Consider the following 22,972-nt stretch of genomic DNA (forward strand, 5'->3'; position numbering starts at 1 on the left):
ATAGAACTAGATTTTCATAATCACTTTTCAAAAAAAAAAAAAAGACAATTAAAATATTCATAAATTAAGAAAATTTTATTTTACATATGATTATTATCGATTGCTAATTTTTTACTCTATTAAATTACTTTTCTTTAAATTCAATTTAACATACATAATTTACAAAAAAGTATAATTTTTTTAAAAGAAAAACATACTGAAAAGTTTAAGTGGCAGTGGGTGTTGATTGATTGACTCTAAAGCTTATCTCATACGCTGGTTGGAGAGTGGAGTAGAAGTCGAGTCTTGAGACTTGAAAGCACAGAGGGTCTAAGACCGAGAGAGGACTTAGAGGAGCCTCGAAGCCTCGAAGGAGTCAAAGCACGAACGGCTGATGACTCCAAGCTCCGAAGCTGAAATCGAAGGGCAAGCCCGTGGCGAGTGGTGACAACTGGCGAAGGGAGCTGCTGAAGGGCTATCGGCGACTCGCAGAGGTGGCGGAGTTGCTGCAAAGCTGTCACCGGTGACTCACCAAGCTGCTGCAAGTCTGCAACTCCTGCAAGGCTGCGAAGATGAGTAGATCTGCTCATTCTCAGGCTTCGAAGAAGTGAAGCCTTCTTATTTAGCTTCGGCCAACAAAAGTTCAAGGTAACTTTTTTATTTTGCTCTTTGAATGTTAGATTGAATAGCAGATGGATGGCTGGGAGAGGGGGAAAGCAGCAAAAAGCCTGCTTTAGGGTGTCATTTTCTCTGTCAACATGTGAGATATAAAGTTGTTACCAGTGAGAAGGTTAGGTTTTGAGACAATTTTGGATTGGGGAAACTCTTCTCTTTCAAGCTTTTCCCCATCTTCACCGTTTATCTCATCTCTTTAATGCTCCCATTGTTAGTCTTTCCTTTACACAAGGCGGTTTATCTTCTGTGAATTTTCATTTTATTCATAATCTAAAATTATAGGAGACTAGTGATCTAATTCTTTTGACAAATGTGCTTGACTTCTGTCACTGGCATTGGATTCTCCAGGGAAATTCTCTTGCAAATCATTTTTACTCATCTCATGCATGTTCCCAATGTTGTCCCCTTTTGCTTAGATTCCTTCATCAGGAAATCTAGGAATCCTTCCAAAACCAAGGCCTTTATGCAGCGGCAGCCCTTGAGAGCATTACTACAGACGATGTCCTTTGGAGGAGAAGGCCTAACAAAGCTTTGTTTCTTAATGTATGAGCACTCTGCTATCGGAGCAGTTAGAATGCTTCTTATTTGTTTCTGCTTTGCTCATTCTCTTGGGAGATTTGGAATAAGTTGTCTGGTACTTTGGGTTGGAATGTAATTCCAGAATTCTCAGAGGCTCTTTTCTCTCTGTTGATCATTTATGGAGTATGGTGGTGTTTCTGGCATCACTTTAGGCTACGGAAAATGGTTGGCATTTCTATGACTGAGTTGCAGAGGATTAGCAAATGGGTATTCTTTAGACTCCCAAATTGAGTTTTGACTTTTTTTTTCGTTTTTTTTTATGTTTCTTTATTACTGGATGATGATTTATTCTCCCCATCATACACAAACATATACAGAGAGAGAGAGAGAGAGAGAGAGAGAGTGATAGACAGATAGAACCACCGCAGAAGTGAAGTGTCATGTATAAATGATGAGATTCTATTGATATAGAGCCAATTCCAATAGACTTATTGGATGGGAGGGTTCGATTGGCATGCATCCAATAGGAATTGAGCCTACGAATTCGCATATTATGAGTTGGGCGCGTCAATAATTCAGCTTTCTAAAATATTGGAACTAATTTGGTTTTAAGGGTATTGTTGAAGGAGCTTGGCTTTGGTTTCAAGGAATCTATAAAATTTGCCAACCCAAACAAATTAAAAAAATGAAAGATAAAAACCTCCACAAAAAATTCCTATGACAACAAGGTATCAACCAGCGTTCAAAATCTTTCTTTACTTGATAGGATTAAGCATATTGATATTAGACAATATTCCATGTGGAACTACCAACTTGTTGTGTAATCTACACCCAGTGTATAAAGTTAAAAGATTAAGCAATTGAATGCATTCCAGGCAGAAGTATCACCTTCACTTGCACCACTTTTGCAAAAGGCCCCAAGTTGCTTCATGGCTCGTGCCAAGTTATGACTACTATAACTACTTCAATCGATCAAGTTGTATTTTCCCTTTCATTCTCGAACATTTTAATTTCAGTATCAGTAATATATACAGCAAGAATAGAAGCATACCATTTTTGGGACAAAGTGAGTAGCAAGCCCACATGCAAGCATTTCAGCACCATCCAATCTAGCACCAGTAAGACCAACATATTCTCCTGCCAAGAAGAAATGTGGAACGTGAATTCTAAAAGTTCTCCCCAGCTATCAAAATTGAGATAAGATGAGGTAACTGCAAAAAAAAAAAATCTAAAATGTTCAACGCTTAAAAGGCATTGTATTAATTTTTTTCAAAATTACCAAAATTTTTGGTTGAGATTTCAAGGAGGGCTCAAAATGGAAAGAGCATCCAATTTCAGTTTTTTGGTCAAAATAAATAAATTTTAGGTAAAAATATTGGAGAGTTAGGCTGAAATGAACTTCGGCAAAAAAAAAGAATTTTAAAAAAAACAAAACAAAACAAAAAATAAATTAGCTTTTTTGCAAACCCATGAACCAGCAATGGAGCTATTTTTCTCCTTTTCCACTCTTTCATCAAAATTACAGCAAGAGCAGCCCATCAACATGAAGACACTTGGACACCTCAGCCACTACTAATCCCAAAAAGCTAATGACCTAGGATTACTACCCATAGGAACTCCTAAATAAGCCAAAGGTCAATCTGAATCTCCATGACCTGCTAAAAAAGCAAATTCTAAAGATGTATCCACACCCAAATTAATAGCAGCAATACTGCATTTACTCATGTTAATTTTCAGACTCAACACCATCTCACTGCCCTTGTCCATATATTTCCCTTTACCTTTACTGCTTATATTTTACATTTCTTTGTTTGTATCTCTTCAGTTAGTGAGATGGTTGTAGTGGTATTCATTTTGGGTAGTAGTATCCAATACATCTCAACTTTTATTTGGTTTGAGATTATGGAATAATTGCATTCCTCCACATAAAAACCCAATTTCACCTAGAATGCAGAATGTTTTAGTTTGTAGAACAGGAACAGGATTGCAGAATGGTGCGTGCTCCAAAATGCTTAGGGGCACAGTTACCAGAAAACAGTAACACCCTAGTGAACCACAAATTGGTATGAACATTCCAAAAGATGATACATTTTAGAATATATTTCACAAAAGAAAATCTCTTCAAGATTTAGAAACGCCCCAACATCATCTCTGAAATATGAGTGCTACATTTCACCAGCATACTTAAATAGTATACACCTAATGTTCCACATTTTAGAGCATGTGCCATACTGCAATCCCATTCCTGTTCCACAAACCGAAACATTCAGCGTTCTAGGTAGCCTTGGTTAGGGGTATATTTTACAATATGTTGATGAAAATGTGTGATGGCACTGGAAGATTTAAAAGAGGATGTGCTGGTGTTTCTAGATATAAAAGGGATTCTCTTCAGTGAAGTAGATTAGTAACAGATGAACATAAAATTTTAAAGCAATAATGCTCTACTTTTAGAGAAAAATGCATGTCCTATGGAAAATGTATCACCAGATTATGCCAATCTTCAAATCCCTAAGGTTTTACCTTTTACTAGTGATTATACTAAAATAGTATAGCTGTTGCTCTACACGTGCTTGCACACACATATATAATGCTCCACCAGGTAGGCGCACTACCTTGCTACCCGAATTTGGGTCCCAGCCAACATCAAATGGAGCTCAATAAGAATAAAAGCAGTCAAACTCTACGAACATTTTTAAAATGTTAAAAATTTTGAAAAATCAAAGTAAATTTTAATCGCACTAGCAAGTTCCACTCATTATCGGATTGGACCCAAATTCAATTTGCAAGCTAAAGAATAATATGAGCTTTCAACCAGAGTCAATATTATTTTTCATATTGACATTCATGCCCTAACAAGAAAAGGTATCACGAAACTTGGTGACACCTAGGAATTAGAGGAGCAATGCTGTGTGTGAATGGCATGTAAATGAATATGAAGATTGTGTCTAGAATATTTTTAGTATTGTTAATGAAATTTTTTTAATAATCAAGGATATAAATGACATTACCAAAGAATCCGGGAAGCCTTGATAAAAAATAAGAAGCCCCTGCATCAGGGAAGAGACCCAAAGCTGTTTCTGGCATTGCAAAAACCTGCAAAAATCCACCATAAGGAATAAGTAAAGATGTCCTCCAACAACTAGAAAAAGCAATTTTTCAGAAGAGCTATAGAGCTGCTCCATCCACCGTTGCAAATCCATTAAACTATATGTCTGCTTCTGACGTCTTTCTTTTCTTTTCTTTTTTATTTCTTTTGAATGCCGCTTGTATTCCTCATTCCTTTTAATAGGTTTATTTATTTTACTCATCTGTTATGACAAAAGAAAGTGCACAATGAAGAAAACTGTCACAATAATGGCAAACGTATTCCTCATAAGTCATAAGGTTATGTTGCAAAAAAATACAGTGAGAATTTGAAGATCAACCAAATATCAATAATTGTAGATAGAGATTTTTTTTATATAAAAAAGGAAAATTTTATTAAGAGAAGAAAAAATACAATGAGGGTATAAATCCTCACCAGAGAATACCAGAAAATATTAAATAAAAAATAGAAGAAGAAGAAAGCAAGTATAAGAAAAGAAAACAAAAATCAGGCCAAATAAATCCTTCCAGTCCCGATCAAAGAAAAGAACCCTATCAAAACAACCTTAATAAGAAAAAAAAAAAATGTTACAAATCAATTGACAAAATGTGGTAGAAAAATAGAAGCATTTCGCTCAACATAACATTGAAGGATGCAATTCATCTTATAACCAGCATGAAAGATTGCTTTTTGCCCCTGGGATAAACTTTTCATTCCCTTGGCCATATCCTGCAGATTCATTTTATAATCAACATGAAAGATTGCTTTTTGCCCATCGAAGAAGTACCATTCAAGGGCTCTAAGATACTGATCACCATTCCAATGGTAATGAAGCTGTAAGCAGGTGGCAAATTATGCCTGAAAATTGTCTTTTATCAGGACTCATAACATTGAACGTCTTGGTGAGGGAATTACTGAGATTTCAATCTTCAAAAACCAAGAGGATGAAGCAGAAAATCCTAGTTTGATTTACTGAATGCTGGAGAGCACAGTGTTCATCTATGAAAATTTTCAAGCAAAAACTATTGCAATTTTCATCAGGAAATGTTGGGAGCACCCAACTTGGTAGGATTAAGTCTTAATTTTCTTTTAAAAATCAACAACAAATCTTTTTTGAATTTTAATTTCAAATCCAAACCTGTTGGCCCAACTGTTATCTTAGCAATGTTAAAATTTAATTTGGATGTAGTGGTTTGATAGATGGGCCCGTTGCTAACTTAAAAGACTCAGTTACGGACCATCAAGGTTAAATGAACTTAGGTTAAAAAAGGTTTTGAGTATCCAATAAAATAAGCCCATGTTGTGGGACCAGCAGCCAGAAGTACCCGCGAGTTGTCTAAGCAGCAAGACATGCTGAGGCAAAAGGGAACTGCAAAGCCTTGTTTCATTCCTACCAGATTCAAAGGACTACAAACAATTCTTCACACACAGTTTTCTGCTCGTCATGACATAATTGTGACACAGAAAAACTTGCAAAAGGAGTTAAAAAAAATTTTGAAATTTTTTGGCGCCACCACAATATTTTTAAAAAAAATTATAGAGGCAAGCCCTTTTTATTCCAAAATAGCAAAGAAATAAGTTTGCAGGCCTAATTGTGCAAGTGGAAGGTGTTGTGTTAAGTAGCTGTTTCATCACCCATTCAAAAAATAATGTGTTCACTACTTACCCAAATGATTTTTGAAATCTTTAGTTGCTTTCTTGCATGTGTGCAGCATCATTTTAAAAAACGCTGACCAACTCGATGAAGCCACTGGGTTGGTCAGACTGGTCTGACTGGCAAGCCAAACCAGTCAAACTGATGACATCAGCATATATATATATATATATAAAAGAATGTTACAATTATTAAAAGATAATATTACAAATATTTGGCCATAGGCTAATGATTACCTATTAAATAATTATAATAAAAAATAATAATTACTGGCAATAATTTTTTAGATAATAAAAGAAGCCACATTAGATAGAAAGAAGAGAAGGTACTGTTAGATTACCACTTTACCTAAAAGCTTGAGCTATTAGGTTGTGGGCCAACAATGTATATCAAGCTTTAACACTCCCCTACACGTGCAGCCCAACAGCACATGGAGAGATAAACACACAATAAATAACACCCATGATTGGGAACACAATAATATTTTTTAAACGCACACAATAAACGCAGACAACAAGACTAGAACCCAATACCTCCTAGTAACTAGCTCTAATACCATGTTAGATTACCACGTTACCTAAAAGCTTAAGCTATTAGGTTGTGGGCCAACAATGCACATCAAGCTTTAAAAGGTACAATGTGCAGGGACAAGAAGTTTGCCAAATAACAACAAGAGATCATCAATGATAAAAAGTAAAGAAAGCAAAACACTCAAGATTACAAAATAAAACTAGACTAAATTAACCAAGGAAAACCCTTTTCAGACCCTTTCCATCACAATGTATGGAGCTCTTCAAATTTGCAGACTCTCTCAGACCCTTCATCTTTTGACTTCTACCACATCTAATCACACTTCACTTCCTCTAAAATTGGTCAACTTTGAATCCATTTTATCCAAAAGATCTTGAGCTTCCACGGAATCTACTCTACTAGTGTAGTCAAAATTTCAACCCTGCACTGTAAATTATTAACCAGCCCATCATTTTTAAAAATAATACTCCCTATAAAACTTCCAAAAAGGAGGGGAGAAGAGGATGAATATAAGATAAATCCCCTAGTTCGTCACAAAAATTAGAAACATTGTCATATTGTTCTCAAATCTCATCCAACAACAATCCCCCAACAAAGTCAAACTCACTAATATCGTCACTTTCTGAATATAAAAAATCCCCCTATTTCTTGATCTCCTTTCATTTATGTGTCCCATTGCTACCCCTAATTTCCTCCTTTGCATAGAGTCACTATGCTAAATTCTAATTTAACAACCTTCCTTAATTACTAGCAATAATTTAGATAAAATATATATATATATATATATATTTTTTATAAGTTTTCTCAAAATTTTTAATTATTTTTTTATGGAAAAAGAAGAGATTTCATTGATAAGAGGGGAATTTACAAACTTCTTTCATAAAAATTCTGGAAAAATACAGAAACAACAAACTAATAAACAAAAACAGGAAAAAACATAAAATTCAGAGCAGAGGATTCCTCCAGTCTTGTTGAATATCCAAAAAACTAACTCCCTTAAAGCAGCTGAACCCAGCACACCACAAAAAAGCCAGGTAATGATTATTCTCCCAAACCAGACGCCAATTCAATTTTCTTCCGGAAAATTCGTGCATTATGCTCCAACCATAATCCCCACAACACTGCAAAAAACCAAACTTCCATAGTGTCATCCTCTCCTTCAACTAAACCCCTCAAAGGAAATAGACAACGATTCCTCCACCAATGCCAGATAGACCCAAGATTCTACCTTCACACCAAATAAATTATTCCAAATTCTCTAGGCAAAGATAGTGTAAAAGTTAATGAGGTGTCATTTCAGAATTCAAACAGCATAGCACGCAAACATCAAGAGATAAGGCCTTCAAAGATTTTCTGATCTACAACAGGTTATTAATGTTGATTTTATTAAGCACAATCAGCCATATGAATGCCTTATTTTTTAGGAAGCTTTTGCCTTCTTAACAGAAGAATATAGTGGAAAACAAAAATTAGAACAGATCAAAAACTCAAAAAAATATTTACAAGAGTAAACCCCTGAATAATCCAAAACCCAAGACCAATTATCCCTATCTATAAGTTGCCTATGAATGTTAAGTCATGATCACTGACAATGTCTTGGGGGAACACCCTACTGCCCTACAATATGTTTGAAAAACAATTTGTGTTGTCCCCTCAGCAGAACAGCACTTTGGTGCAAGTATGAAAATGCCATACATCGAAACCCTGTCTATAATACAAGTATAAACCTTGCTTCTCCAACTCTGGGCAGCATAGTGATGGAAGTCAAGTGAGACACACTCTCATGGTCTCAATGGTACTTGAAGAGGCTCCAACAGCACTGCAATATTTTTCTGCTCCATATTCTCTTGCTGGCAGGTGAGACAGATTCAATATACTCGACCACCTCATCACGCATGTGTGGCTAGTAATACCTTTATTTTACCAATGCTAAAGTGCAACCCATCCTAGATGACCTCCTCACATGGTATTATAACACTCTCTCAGCAGTGTCTTCCTCAAATCTCCAACTAAAGGCAAAAAGAGTTGGTTACAATGTGTCAACAATGATCCGTCTTCTAACCAAAACTGGCACGCTTTGCCCTCTTCTGCCAATTTCATGAGGTCTTGGGCAACTAAATCTTTGGCAAGGTTCTCCTTAATGCACTCCCGCATTGTCATGGTAACCTTACTTACTATCAAGCGAGTGGCCATTTGTAAGGCCACAAGCCTTGCCCTTCATGCTCAGTGCATCTGCAACTTGGTTCATCTGCCCCATCTTATGCTCAAATAAGAAATCAAACTATGCCACGAATTATTGCCAACAGGCCTGTTTTGGGTGGTAACTTCAGCTATGTAAAAAAATGTTTAACAACTGAGTTTGTTTGTTTTCACCACTAACTTCAACCCAAGTAGCGAATGTCACCACACACAAAGACAACATACCACGACAAGGATTTCCCTCTCATGAGTTGCGTACTTCCACTCTGCTTCATTAAGCTTTCTACTCTCGTATGCAACATGATGCCCATTCTTTAACAAGACACCACCAAGGGCATAGTCTGATGCATCTAGCTATACCTCGATCATTATGTCCATAAGAGCAGTATCAGATCTCACATCATGGCATTTTTTAAGTTGTCAAAGGCTCCCTAACACTTCTCTATCCAATTCCACCTATGACCCTTCTTCAGTAGTTTTTTCAATGAGGTCGTCCTCCTCGATTACCCCTCTATGAACTTTTTGTAATAGTTGGAAATAAGTCCTTCACTGTTGTTGGGATCTTCCATTCTTGAATAGCTCTCACCTTCTCGATATCCATTTGAATATGACCTTACTCGATCACATGACCAAGGAATTTGATGCTCCACTAAGCAAAAGAACACACCTCTCACCTCACATAAAGACCGTTCTCCTTCAATCTTGCAAACACCTTCAGTAGATGTTCTTTATGTTCCTCCACAGTGGAACTGTGGGCAACGTCATCCAAGTACAACACAACAAACTTATCGAGGTACATTTGAAATACCTGGTTCATCAAAGTGCAAAATACTGCTAGCGCATTCTTCAACCCAAACGGCATTACCAAGAATTCATAATGTGTTCCTACAATGTCAAGGCATTCTTAAAATCAAGTGTGTTACATGTAAGGCTGCAAGCTCGACCTTCCTATTCAATGCATCTGCAACTTGGTTAATCCACCCAACACCAGGAATTCTTGCCAACAGGCCTACTTGGGTGATAAATTTGGCTATGTAAAGAAGTGACTAAACGCCAAGTTAACTGTTTTCACCATGAATTTCGACCCAAGTAAATAATGCCACCACATGCAAAGGCAATATCAACACTAGCATCTCCTTTTCTTGAGCTCTATACCTCTATTCAATTTCACTAAGCTTACAACTTTCGTACGCCACACAATGCCCATCCGTTAGCAAGACTCCACCAACGGTCAATGCATATATCTATACCTCAAAGGACTTTATGCCATCCAGAAGAGCAAGTACCAGATCTCAGATAGGCTTTCTTCAAGTTGTCAAAGACTCTCAGGCACTTCTCCATCCACTTCCTCCTATGACCCTTCTTCAGCAATTTTGTCAATGGGGCGGTTATCCTTAACTACCTCTCCACGAACTTTCGATAATTGTTGACAAGTCCAAAAAAGGAACGTCAGTTACTTCACCGTCACCCTGTTATTTGGGATCTTCCAATCTTGAATGGCTCTCACCTTTTCCATATCCATTTGAATTTAACCTTATTCGATCACATGACCAAAGAATTTGATGCTCCTCTGAGCAAAAAAGTTCTCTCTCTTCACATTGGGTTGTTCTCCTTTAGCCTATTGAACACCTTCCAATGCTCTTTATGATCCTCCAAACTGAAATTATAGAAGACAATGTCATCTAGGTATACCACAACAAACTTATCAAGGTACTCAAGAAATACCAAGCTCATTAGTGTGAGAATGTCGTTGGCGCATTCATCAACCCAAAGGGCATTATCAAGAATCATATGCCCCATACCGCATTATCCAAGTAGTCTTCAGCTCATCACAATCTACTATCCTCACTTGACAATAGCTTAACAGCAAGTCAAGTTTGGTGAAGTACTTAGCATGGCTTAACCAATCAAACAAGTGAGCAATAGTGGAATTGGATACTTGTTGCACACAGTCCCCTTGTTGAGCGTGTGGTAGTCCACACACATCCACATGCTACCATTATGTTTCTTCTGAAACAACATCAGTGCTTCGAACGGTGCTTTGGAACGACGTATATAGCTTGTTTCCAACAATTCATCAAGTTCTCTAACTCTAGAGGCGCCATTTGATATGGCCCTTTAGCAAGCAACTTCACCTCTAGTAACAATTCAATCTCATGTTCCACACCCTATCATGGAGGCAAGTTATGAGGTAACTCATCTAACATCATAACTTTATACTTATCCAACACAACTTGGATGGTAGTAAGCACCTGCTCTTGGTCTACACCTACATCTACCACCAGTATGGCAAGATAAATCTATCCACCCCTTCCTCAAACCCTTTTTGAGTTGTATGGATGAAAGGAACTTCTCATCGTCCCCTTTCTTCACGACATCTTGCACCATGTAAGAGTGGTTTCCCATTAGGCAAAGGGAATTAGTAAACTACATTGGTACCGCCTAGTCTCCATTAAGAATTCCATTCCAAGTATCACTTGGAAATTATCCATCAACACGACTGTGAAATTTGAATGTCCCGCCCACTGTCCAATCTTCACAGTCCCTTGCTTGGCTTACTCCCAAAGTAGGCTAAGTTGTGTAATTAATTGCTTTCATGCGTATGAAGTCCTTCTCTAAGTTCAAATTGAGTCTCTGCCCACCTTCTTGTAAGACAAAATTATGGGTAGCCCCGATATCAATCATAGTCGTGTGCTCTTCCCATTGATCTGCAAATCCACAAACATTAAGCCTTTCACTTGGATAACTTTTGGCACATTGAGTAACTACATTGCAATTTGCACCCATCCTTGAGGTTCCTCCTCATCCTCATCATCTTCTAGTGCCCCTTCCATACAGAAGCTTGTAAGGCATTAAGTGATGACCTATCAATGCAATCAACAACTCTGTGAGGGTCTCGACATAAGAAGCATGTCATCTTACCCTTACCACTGAATGTATTGGAAGACTGAGATCATGTAACTTCCTTTGAAGTTGATGCCTTGATGTCAGCTCCCTTATTTTTAGGTTTTCCTTCTTGAAAGACTTTTGCAATTTCCACCCATGCCACTCTTTTTGGACATTGTGGAACTATCTCCAGCATAGTTAGTCAAGCATTCCATCATAACCTATCGGCGAGCAAGTCATGAACTCTTTGTCGATGAAGTTCTACCCTTGCTCACAGTTTCTACCCCTCAAGAAAATAGAACAGCTTGATGTCCTAGATATCCAACTCCAAAGCAAAAAATTGTTTCACAAGCTCCCTAGTTGGCTAGTTGTACTAGTGTGCTTAAGGTTGCGTAATTTACGTCGAGCACTGTACTCAACATTCTTAGGAAAGAATTGGGCCTTGAGCTCTCTCTTCAAGTCTATCCAACAATCAATTATACAACATCCATTCTCTATCTCATCGTACTTGGTATGCCACAACAACTTAATGTCACCACTCAAGTACATTGTTGCCTCAGATACTTTTGCCACCTTTGAGTCGGTCTTCGTCGTGCGAAAGTATTGTTTTATGTCAAATAAGAACTTCTCCAACTCCTTAGCATAGCGGGCACCCCATACGCTTTGAATTTTGGCACCTATGTTCTTCCATACTCTATCCCTATAGAGGTGGAATTTCCATAGCACGAACCATTAGATTTATCTTGGCATTTAGATCCCCCCAATTGAATATGTAAAGCTTCTATAGTAGCATGGAAGTCCTCAAGCATCTCCACAATAGAACTTTGTTTATGCTCTCATAATCCCTCCAATGCATCAACAGGGTCAACAAGTTTATCCATCTAGCCACACTATTGTCTATCTAAGCCTACGTCTGTAGTGACCTAATTCTTTTGGTATTGATTGGCATAGTCTCTTACAATGCTTCATGTAATCCCACTACGAAGGCAACCGAATTCATATAGCAATTAACCAAGTTTTGATACCATCACTAGCCGAACACTTCACCCCTTGTGAAAGGTGGTGTGGCTCTAGCTAAAGCACTCTTGCTTAGCTATCAGCCAGAGTATACCACAAGAACTCATCCACAGTAGTTGAATGAAAAGTAAGTGGAAGCAGTAAGCAATTCATATAAGCAAATGACAAGCACGCAGTAAACATTGAAGCAATGTAATTCATTGAGAACACTTCCATAGGCAACATGTGTTTAGCGAAGGAGGCAAGTAGACTAAACATGTTTACCAAAGCTAATGAGTTCTTACAAGACTAATGAACACTCACCCTCCCCTAAAGATCTTTATATAATATTTTAGCTTTAGCACTAGGAAACATCAAAATGATCGAGGAGTCAATACTCCCATTCGACACTAAGGCGTAGTCGCGTAGGCACACTCAATTAACAATCTATACTACTATTTACATGATGGTAACCCATCCCACGTACACAAGGCAAGCAGTCACAGGCAAGCATAATGCCCTAAACAAGTTTGGCTCGTGACACCCTGTGTGTGCATGTTTGCATGTGCCCATGTGGATGTGTCTACGCGCACGAATGCATGCGTATATGGGTGCATGAGTGTGTGCATATACAGATGCACGCATGGTGGCCGTGTGTGTGCAGATGCATTGGTATGTGAATGTGCATATATGTACATATATTTATATTCCGGCTTGCGTGTGCAAGTATATGGGCATATAGGTATAAATGCATATTTTCATTTATTTCCATGCATGTACACACTTGATGGCAATTTCAACATGTATAAATCTTTTAATCTGTATATAAATTCCACTTGAAAAGGAATTTTGGAATACAATTTCGTTAGCGAAATTAATTGAGAAAGTATTGGAGATGGGAAAGAAGGCAGGAAGATGTGAAAAGAAGACATGAATTTATATCAATTAATTTCATGTATACATGGAAGAATTTGAGGCTACTCCAATTGGTCAAGGACATGAATAGTTAGCACAACATTCCATTCTACAATGACAGATGTGACTTCACAAGCACAAATATTAATGCACCTACTGCTAAAGATGATAACAGTGTCAACAACAACAATGATGATAATGACAAATCACCACGTAACATAAAATCTATAAATCATAAATTCCCTGAGAAGGAAATCTCTTTTTTCTATAGCAATTCCATGAGAAGGTAATCTGAAATAAATAACATGAAAATAATTATTAACAAATTAACTCGAGGGAAATTTCCATGGAAAGATGCAATTCATTGAATTATTTCACCCAAAAATTATAAAAGGTACAAGTAAAATTCCTTAAGACCCAGAAAAAGGGAGAGACAAATACCGAGTTCTCTGTGGCAACACGGAATCTACCATGAATGGAAGCACCAGCTCCTCCGCCCATGACAATACCATTAAGAATTGAAACCTTCAATTTTTGTTTGGTAATTAGATGATTGTATAAATATCACCAGACGAAGAATACAAAAAAATAACTTGATCATGGACCCTTTTCACATGATAGGTCCTTCTGCAAGCAATCATGAGAATTACATTGAACTACAAATGGAATCACCTGGGGTTTAATAAATGTTGCCATTACATAATTTAAGATGTATTCTGTACGAAAAAACTCCGCACCTGATCTCCAGTTACCTGATGCATATGAATGGGCAACAAGGTACAATCAGCTTAGCTGCAAAAAATCAAAAAAATCAAGAACGACGAGAATCAAATGCATTCACCTCAACTGAGATATTTTGCTAATCAGGGATTGGTATGTTGGAACCTAGTGATAAATAAAAGTGTTCACTACAATCAACAAAGCAACAAAAGGAACCCATACCTTTACTGGCATCATGAACTACAGCTGCAACATCACCACCAGCACAAAATGCTCTTCCTTTTCCCTAAAACCATTAAACCAGAAAATTATACAGATTGCATTCCCCATTTGAGACACCTGACTAACGAAAAGCTATAATTAATATGTAGTTTTTTTATAAGATATAATTCCTATTAGCTAAACAAAGCTATGCCATTCTAACCCCATAGAATCTACCTAATAAGGGCTTCTTGTTGGATCAATCCTTCCTAGTTCCTACCATCCAACTGCTAAGACCAAAATAATTCCCATAATATCCACTAGTGGCTTTACAATATTGCAACTGCAGGCTTCACTACTTCAGTGACTACCATGATGTTGTATATGACAATTTTCCATTTTCTTTTCCCAAAGTACATTTAGACCAACCTCTATAAAACTATCACATGCCTTGACTAAAATTAATCCTATCCAAAAAAATAAATAAATGCAACAAAAATACTCAAATATCCTTAAATTACCTAAAGGATCTAGGATGCTACAATAGCTTGAATAATGATACATGAATAGAATTGTGAACAACAATTTTTTCCCATTTTTATCCTGATCCAAAAAAAAAAATTCCTACTTCTATAATGCATCAGAATGACTAACTTGAGGCACAGAGGACCAAGAAAATTGGAACAGAGGTGGAATAGACCATGATAGGACCTTGGGAAGGACCAAAGCAGCAGGTAGTATGGACAAATTTTCAATGAGTTATGCTGCCCAAAGATTCCAATTAGACTGCTGGCTTGTTGCAGACAACCAACTGTTGCAAAGTAAGGACTGAGATCAGATATGCTTAGCTAATTTGGGGATATACAGTTGAGGAGGACATGACAGGAGTATCAAAGTTAGAAATTATGATTTAATAAAGCTGTGAACAAGGAGGCAAACACAACCATGGATATGAATGTCAAGGTAGCTGAAAATGTAATTTAACCTGTAACAAGATCCATTATTAATATGCAGGCAATACAATGGAGGGGCCTCCGTGAATGCTAGTTCAAGGCCACAACGGCTATCAGAAGTCAATCAATATTTGCATTAGTCGATTATGATACTAGAACACCTAAGATCAAGCATAGGAATAGGGAACAGAAAGGGATCAAGAGTGGTTCTGTGCAATCAAGGAAATTTTATGGTGGAATATTAGAAGCCCAAGGGATATGGTCCATGTGGATAGGAGATCGCCCACTAAGCCATATCATGACTCCATTATGACAGATGTAAATGTTCTCTAGTCATAAAATTTCACTTCGACTAAAATTTCAAGGCTTCAAAACAATAGAAATTTCCATTTCTATTTTGATTTCAAAAATCATGAAAATTTAGCAGCAAAGCATGTCTTTTTTTAATGAAAATTTAGAAGCTGTCACTAGAAATAATAATGCAAATTTTAGAAATTAAACATTGTAAATAAACTACATCAACTATTATGTGGGTATAAGTTGCAATAACTGTGATATAATAATTATCTTAAATATATACAATTAATATAAATAAAATTCATCGATGGTTTAAATATTTGGTTATGCAAATATAACTAAAATAGATGTATAAGATTAAATTAAAAATTCAATTTCGCTCAAATTTTCAAAAAGGGTTAAAGCTATTCTTCATATCCTCTCTGTAAAAATCTTTATTTCCAATGAGAAATAAAAGACCTATTAAGATCATTTCAATTTCAAAGATTTTGAATCCTTTCTTCTTTATAGAAAAAGAATATTTACTAGAACAAAAAGGAGATTTCAATCTCTAGGAAATTTTGTTCCACATTTAAAATTTTTGCAAATTTCATTGAAATTTTGAGATTTCATAAAGTTCAGATGTTTATAGAGGAAATTTTGAGATTTCATAAAGTTCAGATGTTTATAGAAATTTCAATGGAGATTTGTTAAAACATAGGCTGACCCTCATTTCAATTTTGAGAGTGGAGGAAAGCAAAAATCCAATGGAACTTCAACAACTATTAGGAAATTTAAGATCACTGGAAAAATTTATTCTTGTTTTCTTAATCATTTAGTCCCTAAGTTCTCAAGAGAACTTAACAGCCAAAGGCTGAAATTTGGTTGATAATAAAAGTCAAGCTGCATGTATAAGCTTCAATTTATAATAAGATCAATTTTGAAAAGCCTAAGCGACAATAATAACAACACTTAGTTAAAACAAATGCCATCTGTATGAGATAAAATAAACCACCTTGACTCAAATACTCTCAAATGACCTGTTTAACCACTTCACTATGGTGTGGGCCAACGAAGTATATCAAGCCTTAACACTCCTGCACACTTGCAGTTCGACTGCACATGGAGTGATGGAAAAACAATAAATAATGCCTATAATAGGGAACAGACAAATTTTAAAAACCAAACAATATAGACAGACAACAAGACTAGAACCCAGGACCTCCTAGCAACCATGGCTCTGATGCCATGTACAACAACTTTACCTGTAAGCTTAAGCTGTTCCGTTGTCGGCCAACAATGCCTATCAAGAATTAACATGACCTAAAGAACCTAGGACAATAAATTAGAATGAAGAGCAAAGCGAACACTGATGTAAACAGTAATTTCTTCAGGGTTTTTTCCTGCATCAGTTCTCCCCAATTTGGAAGGGGAAGAACTCATCCATTGGTTCTGATTTCTGTCTCCCAAACCTATTAAAATCTCAAACAAGGCCTTCAAACTTTTCCCCCTGTGATGTCCCATGTGAAAAAATACTTGACTCTTGTGCTCAAATGCAGTTGTCATTGCACATACCTTCCAGTTGATTATTTTCACATTACTTTGTAAGCAAACTGTTTTGAAAGAAAATTTAGCACACCCTTCAATACACTTTGTCTGGTTGTCATGAATTCTGGATCAATACAACTTCATGTATTTATGATCGTTTGCGCTAATTCAAGTACCATAAAATCTCCTCAAATGGCTAAATCTAATCATATATATCTTCTTTCAAATCAGGCATGTCATCCAGCGCTGTGTAGTCTTCGAAGGGATTGGAAGGCAACGCTTTATAATTAGCTAGTTCATGGAGGATGCCTTATTCCCCATCTCCTGTACTTTGTTTAATTATTAATGGATTTCTGTTATCTTAAAAAAAATAAAAAATAAAAAATAAAAATCAAGGGCCATCCAAATCTTTTCCACGTGGACTCTTATCAAACAGACACAAGGTATTCCATGCAAAACAAATAGGCTGGTCGCTTTCAATTGAGTGGCAACTTTCATCACACAAATAATGTTTGACCGTTCAAATCTTTTATGAGTGGATTTCTATCAAACAAATGCAGGGTATTCCATGCAAAAGAAATAAACTGCTCTCTATCAATTGAGAGAAAATTTTTATCGAACACTTAATGCATGTGCTTTTCTTAATGTACTATTTTGATTATAAAGTGAACTTACCTCCACTATGTCATCACATTGGAGTAAACATTGTAAATTGGTGGAATCCAAGAAACGCACTACTTGAACTTTATTTGTTCTGCTTCTTGCCATGTAGCATACAAATACTACATGAAAGGAGTTTTGTTGATCTAAATCATAATCTTCATCCTTGAAATCATATTCTAGAATGTCCAAGAGTTCCAACTCGCCTCTTGGACTCACCATATGGCTTTCCTATGAGTTAAGCTACCGAGTTTTTTTTTAAATTTTTGGATACAAAAAGAAGAAATATCTTTAAAGAAGAAAAACATAAAAAAGGAGCATAAGCATTGTAAGAGAGACGCGATGCTCCCATCTCTCCTCTCATTACTGCTCCTTGGCATCATAGCTGCCATATAACATGAAAGGAGGGAATTGCTATCAATCCATTCAGATCGAAGGGAATCCTTTGATATGAGACTGGATAAAGTGGGTAAGGGAGATTTTTTGTTTGTTGCCAAACATAGTCCGATGCATAAGCGATGGGTGATGCTTCCTTTGGAAGTGGCAAAATGGTTCTCCAATGGTCTGGCTTCAAATTTTTGCAGGCTGGGAGGGGCTTCTGAAGCAATAGATTTGCTAGTGTGAGGTATTTGTTGGCAAGTTGACCAACAAACTTGGGAAGATCTTGAAGATAGGGCTGGGATGGAAATGGAAGACCTTTTTCGGTGTTCATTCCTGGTGGATAAAAAGGGGAAGGATGAGAAAAATTCATGCGAGGAATCTGTGCAGCGATTAGGATTTTCCCAAATGGAAAGGCTGGTGTTGGCAAAGATTTACAGAGAGATGATCGTTCTTATAGCCAGGTATTGTCGGCGGAGAAGAACAGAATCTGTCATAAATGTGGTTGCATGATGCAGACTCAACAGCAACAAGTGATGCAGCAGACACAGCAGCAGGTGAGGCAGCAGATGCAGTTTCATGCCAAGGGCCTCGAATTTCGAGGATGGGAGGGAACATACTACATGCTGTTAATGTTAATGGAGCTGCTAGGTATGCAATTGATCCTTTCATGATTGCTTTTCAACTAGATCAGCTCCTTAATAATGCGGCTACAATCCTACGAAAGGTATCTACATTAAAAAAAATGCTCTAACGAACCATTCAGGAACCCTGTGTAATCTTGTGATCGTTAATTATCCAACAAAAACAATAAAAAGATGAGAAAACAAGGGGTGCATAATAATTATTGGGATCTAACCATCACTAGTGTGGATCCAAACACTAATATAACACTCTCTGATTAGTCTGCTCCAGATCCTACAAGAGGGACCATTCATCCTCAGTCTTTCGCAAAACAAAAAAGCAAAAATAATCGAGTGTATCATCTTGAACTCAATCCGTTACCAATCAGTCCCAAGATCGCACGAATTTTCTTTTAGTCCATGCATGTTTTATTACATTATTATTTTTGTGTATGTCTACTGGTTTTCAAAGAGAGACGTACATTTTTTTTCTTTAATTGACAGGCTTGCATGGTTCAATTGAAAGCATCAGTTCTAGTGGGAAAAAAAAACATCAATGATGTGAGAGAAATAGCACTAATTGAAATGGAGATGGACGATCATCAATATTTTTTTTTTGCTCTTTTGGGAAGGGGGCTGTTGGTACTACAGATCTCCCTTCTCACGCCATAAGAAGGTGGAGATGATACAGGAAGGTAATCAGTTAGAACAGAATATGTATTAGATGACACCTGGATGTATCAGGATTAGGCTCATATGCCGATTATGGTTTGTGGGAAGCTCATCAAAATCTGAGCACTTGCTCAAGTCCTCATATGGTAGCTGGCATTACTAAGGCAAGTACCAAAGTCAAATGCACGAATATATGAAAATATACTGCCAGTGGGCATGTACAGTTATGTGTGTGCTCTAAAACTTAAAAACATTTTTAAAGAGATGATGGTCTATATTGGGGAGTTATGGATAGATTTTTTTCTTTTCATAAACAAAAAAAAAATTTTAGAAAATCAGAAAAAGAACGAGGAAAAGAAAAAAAGCACAGGGAGAATAAGAAATCCTCCCTTTACAACAATAACAAAAAATCACAACAAAAAGGTCATCATAAATTGAAAACCAACCCAACGAAGCAGAGCCAACCAGTCCCACAGCAGTTTCAAAGAAACATGATGAAAGAAGCCATTAGCCGACACCCACAGTGACACAACACTCCACTCCAAAGCAAGTTATTAGCAGTCGCCACCCCTTTCAGAATTCTTGCAATCCTCTCCAACCAAGCACACCAAATAACAGCCATAACAATGCATCGCCACAGGGCTTTCCTATCCTTTCCTTTTTCAAAACCTCTAAATCTGATAGATAGTGCAAAAAGCCTTCAAGGTGGAGGGACAAATCCAGTCTTCACCACATATACCAAATAATTTATTCTAAACAACCCAAGTAAATGGGCAATGAAGAAACAGATGTGCGCAAGTCTCCTCACTTCTCAAACAAAGGACAAAAACATCCGGTGACAGAACCTTATTAGGCCTTCTCTTCTAAAGCACATCACTAGTATTAATTCTATCAAGAACCGCAGTCCAAATAAAAGCTTTTTTTTAGGGGGCTTTAGCTTTCCAGATCCAATAATACAAACCAAAAGGATCCACATTGGGGTTGCAAGTCAAGTAGAAGGGAAAAAAATTACAAGAGAATTCCCCAGAGGGATCTAAACTTCAAACCCTTTTATCAGGCCCCAAATAAGTGTGAAAAAAATCAAGCAAACTGGCTAAAAGAACCAACTCATCAATCTATTAAGATTTCTCCCAAAAATGAAATTCCAAGAGAGACTATCCCATGCAAATGAAAAAATCAGAAATAGGGGTATCATGAAGAATAGAGACTCAATAAAGATGAGGAAAAGCAATAGCCAATGGGGTCTCTCCAACCCAAAGAAGGTCCTTCCAGAGACGATATCACTCCCCATTACCCACCATATACTGGATTTTTGGAAAGAAATAATCATAAATCTGAGATATAAACTTCCAAGGACTCGCAGGAGTAATATCAACCCCAACTTTAGCATCCCACCAGTCTCTACTAGCTCAAATTTACTGCAATTACCTTATGCCAAAGAGAATTAGGTTCTAAAGCAAAGCGCCATAAATCATTTCCCCACCAAAGAAATGTTTTGGAACACCAAATTACCAAGATCCAAACCATCAACCAGAATAGTAAGAGATTGGAACATCATCCTGCTCAAACCATCAACTGCAATAGGTTCTAAAGGAAAGCACCATAGCCATTTGCCCACCAAAGAAATGTTTTCAAAGGAATATCAATTTGCTAATTTATCTATTAGTTGAGAATTTTAATTTAATTTTAAAAGCAAAAGGGCATTTTAGAAACAATGAGGGTCCCTAAGGGAACATCCCAATTTGTTTGAGATCGGAACACTTCCAAGCTGAAGGTCTTAAATTCTAATCTTGGGAAGCAAGGAAGAGGATCTGGATCGATGGGATGCGCTATACCCCCTGGGTGTAGTTCGTACCCAATGGACCTCCTAATTGATTGAAGGTCTTAAATTCTAATCTTGGGAAGCGGGGAAGAGATATGGATTGATAGGGTGCGCTATACCCCCTAGGTGTAGTTCATACCCAATGGACCTCCTAATTGACCCCAAAAAACCAAAAGTCAGGGCAAAATGTAAATTTAAAACTCTCCTCTTTCCTTCCCTGTCAAAGGGGGCTGGGGGTGTTAACCCCTTTTCAATAGCAAATAAAGAGATATAAACAAATGAGCAAATGCTATGTGTCTAAATATTACATAATATAATTATATCTCAAAATTTTTAATTTTGTAAAATTTTCTATAATTTAGAATAACTTTAAACAATTACAAAAGCCCATAGGTGGTTCAAGTGGTTAAACATCTACTTTTTCATATATTTTTTTCAAACTATCCATGTAATATAGATTAAAACTTGTCAAGACTTCATTAATTAGTATGCAAAGATATATTTAGATAAAACTAAATTTATAAATTTTATTTTAGTCTGGTTAAAGTTTGAACCCCCAAAAAAAATATATTGCATAAAAATTAAAAATAAATTCACACTATAAAGAAAAGTAAGACTAGTGTAAATTATTTCATGGACACAAAAAATGAGACAAAATTTTTAAAAAGAAAATTAAATTCAATCAAAATTAGATAATATTACATTTAAAAGTTTGCTCTAGATAGGTTGTGATTTGAATATAGAAAATGTGCATTTAGTTAAAAATAAATAAGTATAAAAGTAATAGTATCATAAATGCTAAATAAAGATGATCTATCACAAAGAAATACGTAATAGGTAAAAATATTTGTGATATCTTCTAAAATTATTATAAAGCATCTAATATGATTCACATAAATGGTAATCTAAAATTTAAAATATAAATATTAGAAATAGAATCAAAGATTTAAAAGTACCTTCTAAATAATAAAGACCAAATTTATTTGAAATTAATATAAACTCACTAAATGACCATTAAATAAATTAAAATAACAATTATAATATTTTAATTAATGAATCACAATTTATACAGCTGTTCATAAAGAATTATCTAAGTACGTGAGTCAAGATACCTCAGTTCACTTGCAATCATGTGCAAAGCACATGATACATTAGTCATTGGAAAAAGGCAAAAAGGCAATTCCTAATCCAGTCTCGCCATTTTGAACCAAAACCCTTCCTATATAAGATCTTATGCCAAAAACAATAAAAAAAACAAAAACAAAAAACAAAAACAAAAACAAAAAAAACAAAAAACAAAGAAAACAAAGAAAAAACCAAAAAAAAAAAAAGAAAGAAAAAGAAAATCATCTCATTATAAGCCTTCTCAATATCCAACTTAAAGAATTAAAGCTTTCTTACTCCTAACATCCTCTGCAACCTCATTAACCACAAGGAAGCATCCACAAAATATATCTCCCAACCAAAGCTAACTAAGAACTAGAAATGGTATCCTATATCACCTAGTTAATCACATTAGCAAGAACCTTAGCAATAGCCTTATAAACACTCATGATCAAGCTAAAAGGTCAGAAATCGCAAACCTTGTTGAAGTGATCCTTTATAGGAACAAAAGTCATAAAAGTAGAGTTCATGCTTTAGAATCACCCCATTGCAATAAAAATCCTAAAACAACTTCAT

The 22,972-nt window shown here is 36.3% G+C and overlaps 1 protein-coding gene across 1 annotated transcript in view; it reads right to left on the reverse strand.

Moving 5' to 3' along the window:
• The window catches only part of LOC131166146 (3-hydroxyisobutyryl-CoA hydrolase 1-like), a 68,119-nt gene that overhangs the window by 40,953 nt on the left and 4,194 nt on the right, over positions 1-22,972 (reverse strand). Inside the window, exons 5-9 of the mRNA XM_058124457.1 lie at positions 14,382-14,445; positions 14,112-14,191; positions 13,881-13,964; positions 4,182-4,266; positions 2,225-2,310 (exon numbers count right to left, since the gene is read on the reverse strand). Of these exons, the coding sequence (XP_057980440.1) occupies positions 2,225-2,310; positions 4,182-4,266; positions 13,881-13,964; positions 14,112-14,191; positions 14,382-14,445 (399 nt within the window). The remainder of the gene's footprint in view (positions 1-2,224; positions 2,311-4,181; positions 4,267-13,880; positions 13,965-14,111; positions 14,192-14,381; positions 14,446-22,972) is intronic.

Source organism: Malania oleifera, chromosome 10, assembly GCF_029873635.1.
Source record: "Malania oleifera isolate guangnan ecotype guangnan chromosome 10, ASM2987363v1, whole genome shotgun sequence".
In the NCBI taxonomy this organism is placed as follows: domain Eukaryota; kingdom Viridiplantae; phylum Streptophyta; class Magnoliopsida; order Santalales; family Ximeniaceae; genus Malania; species Malania oleifera.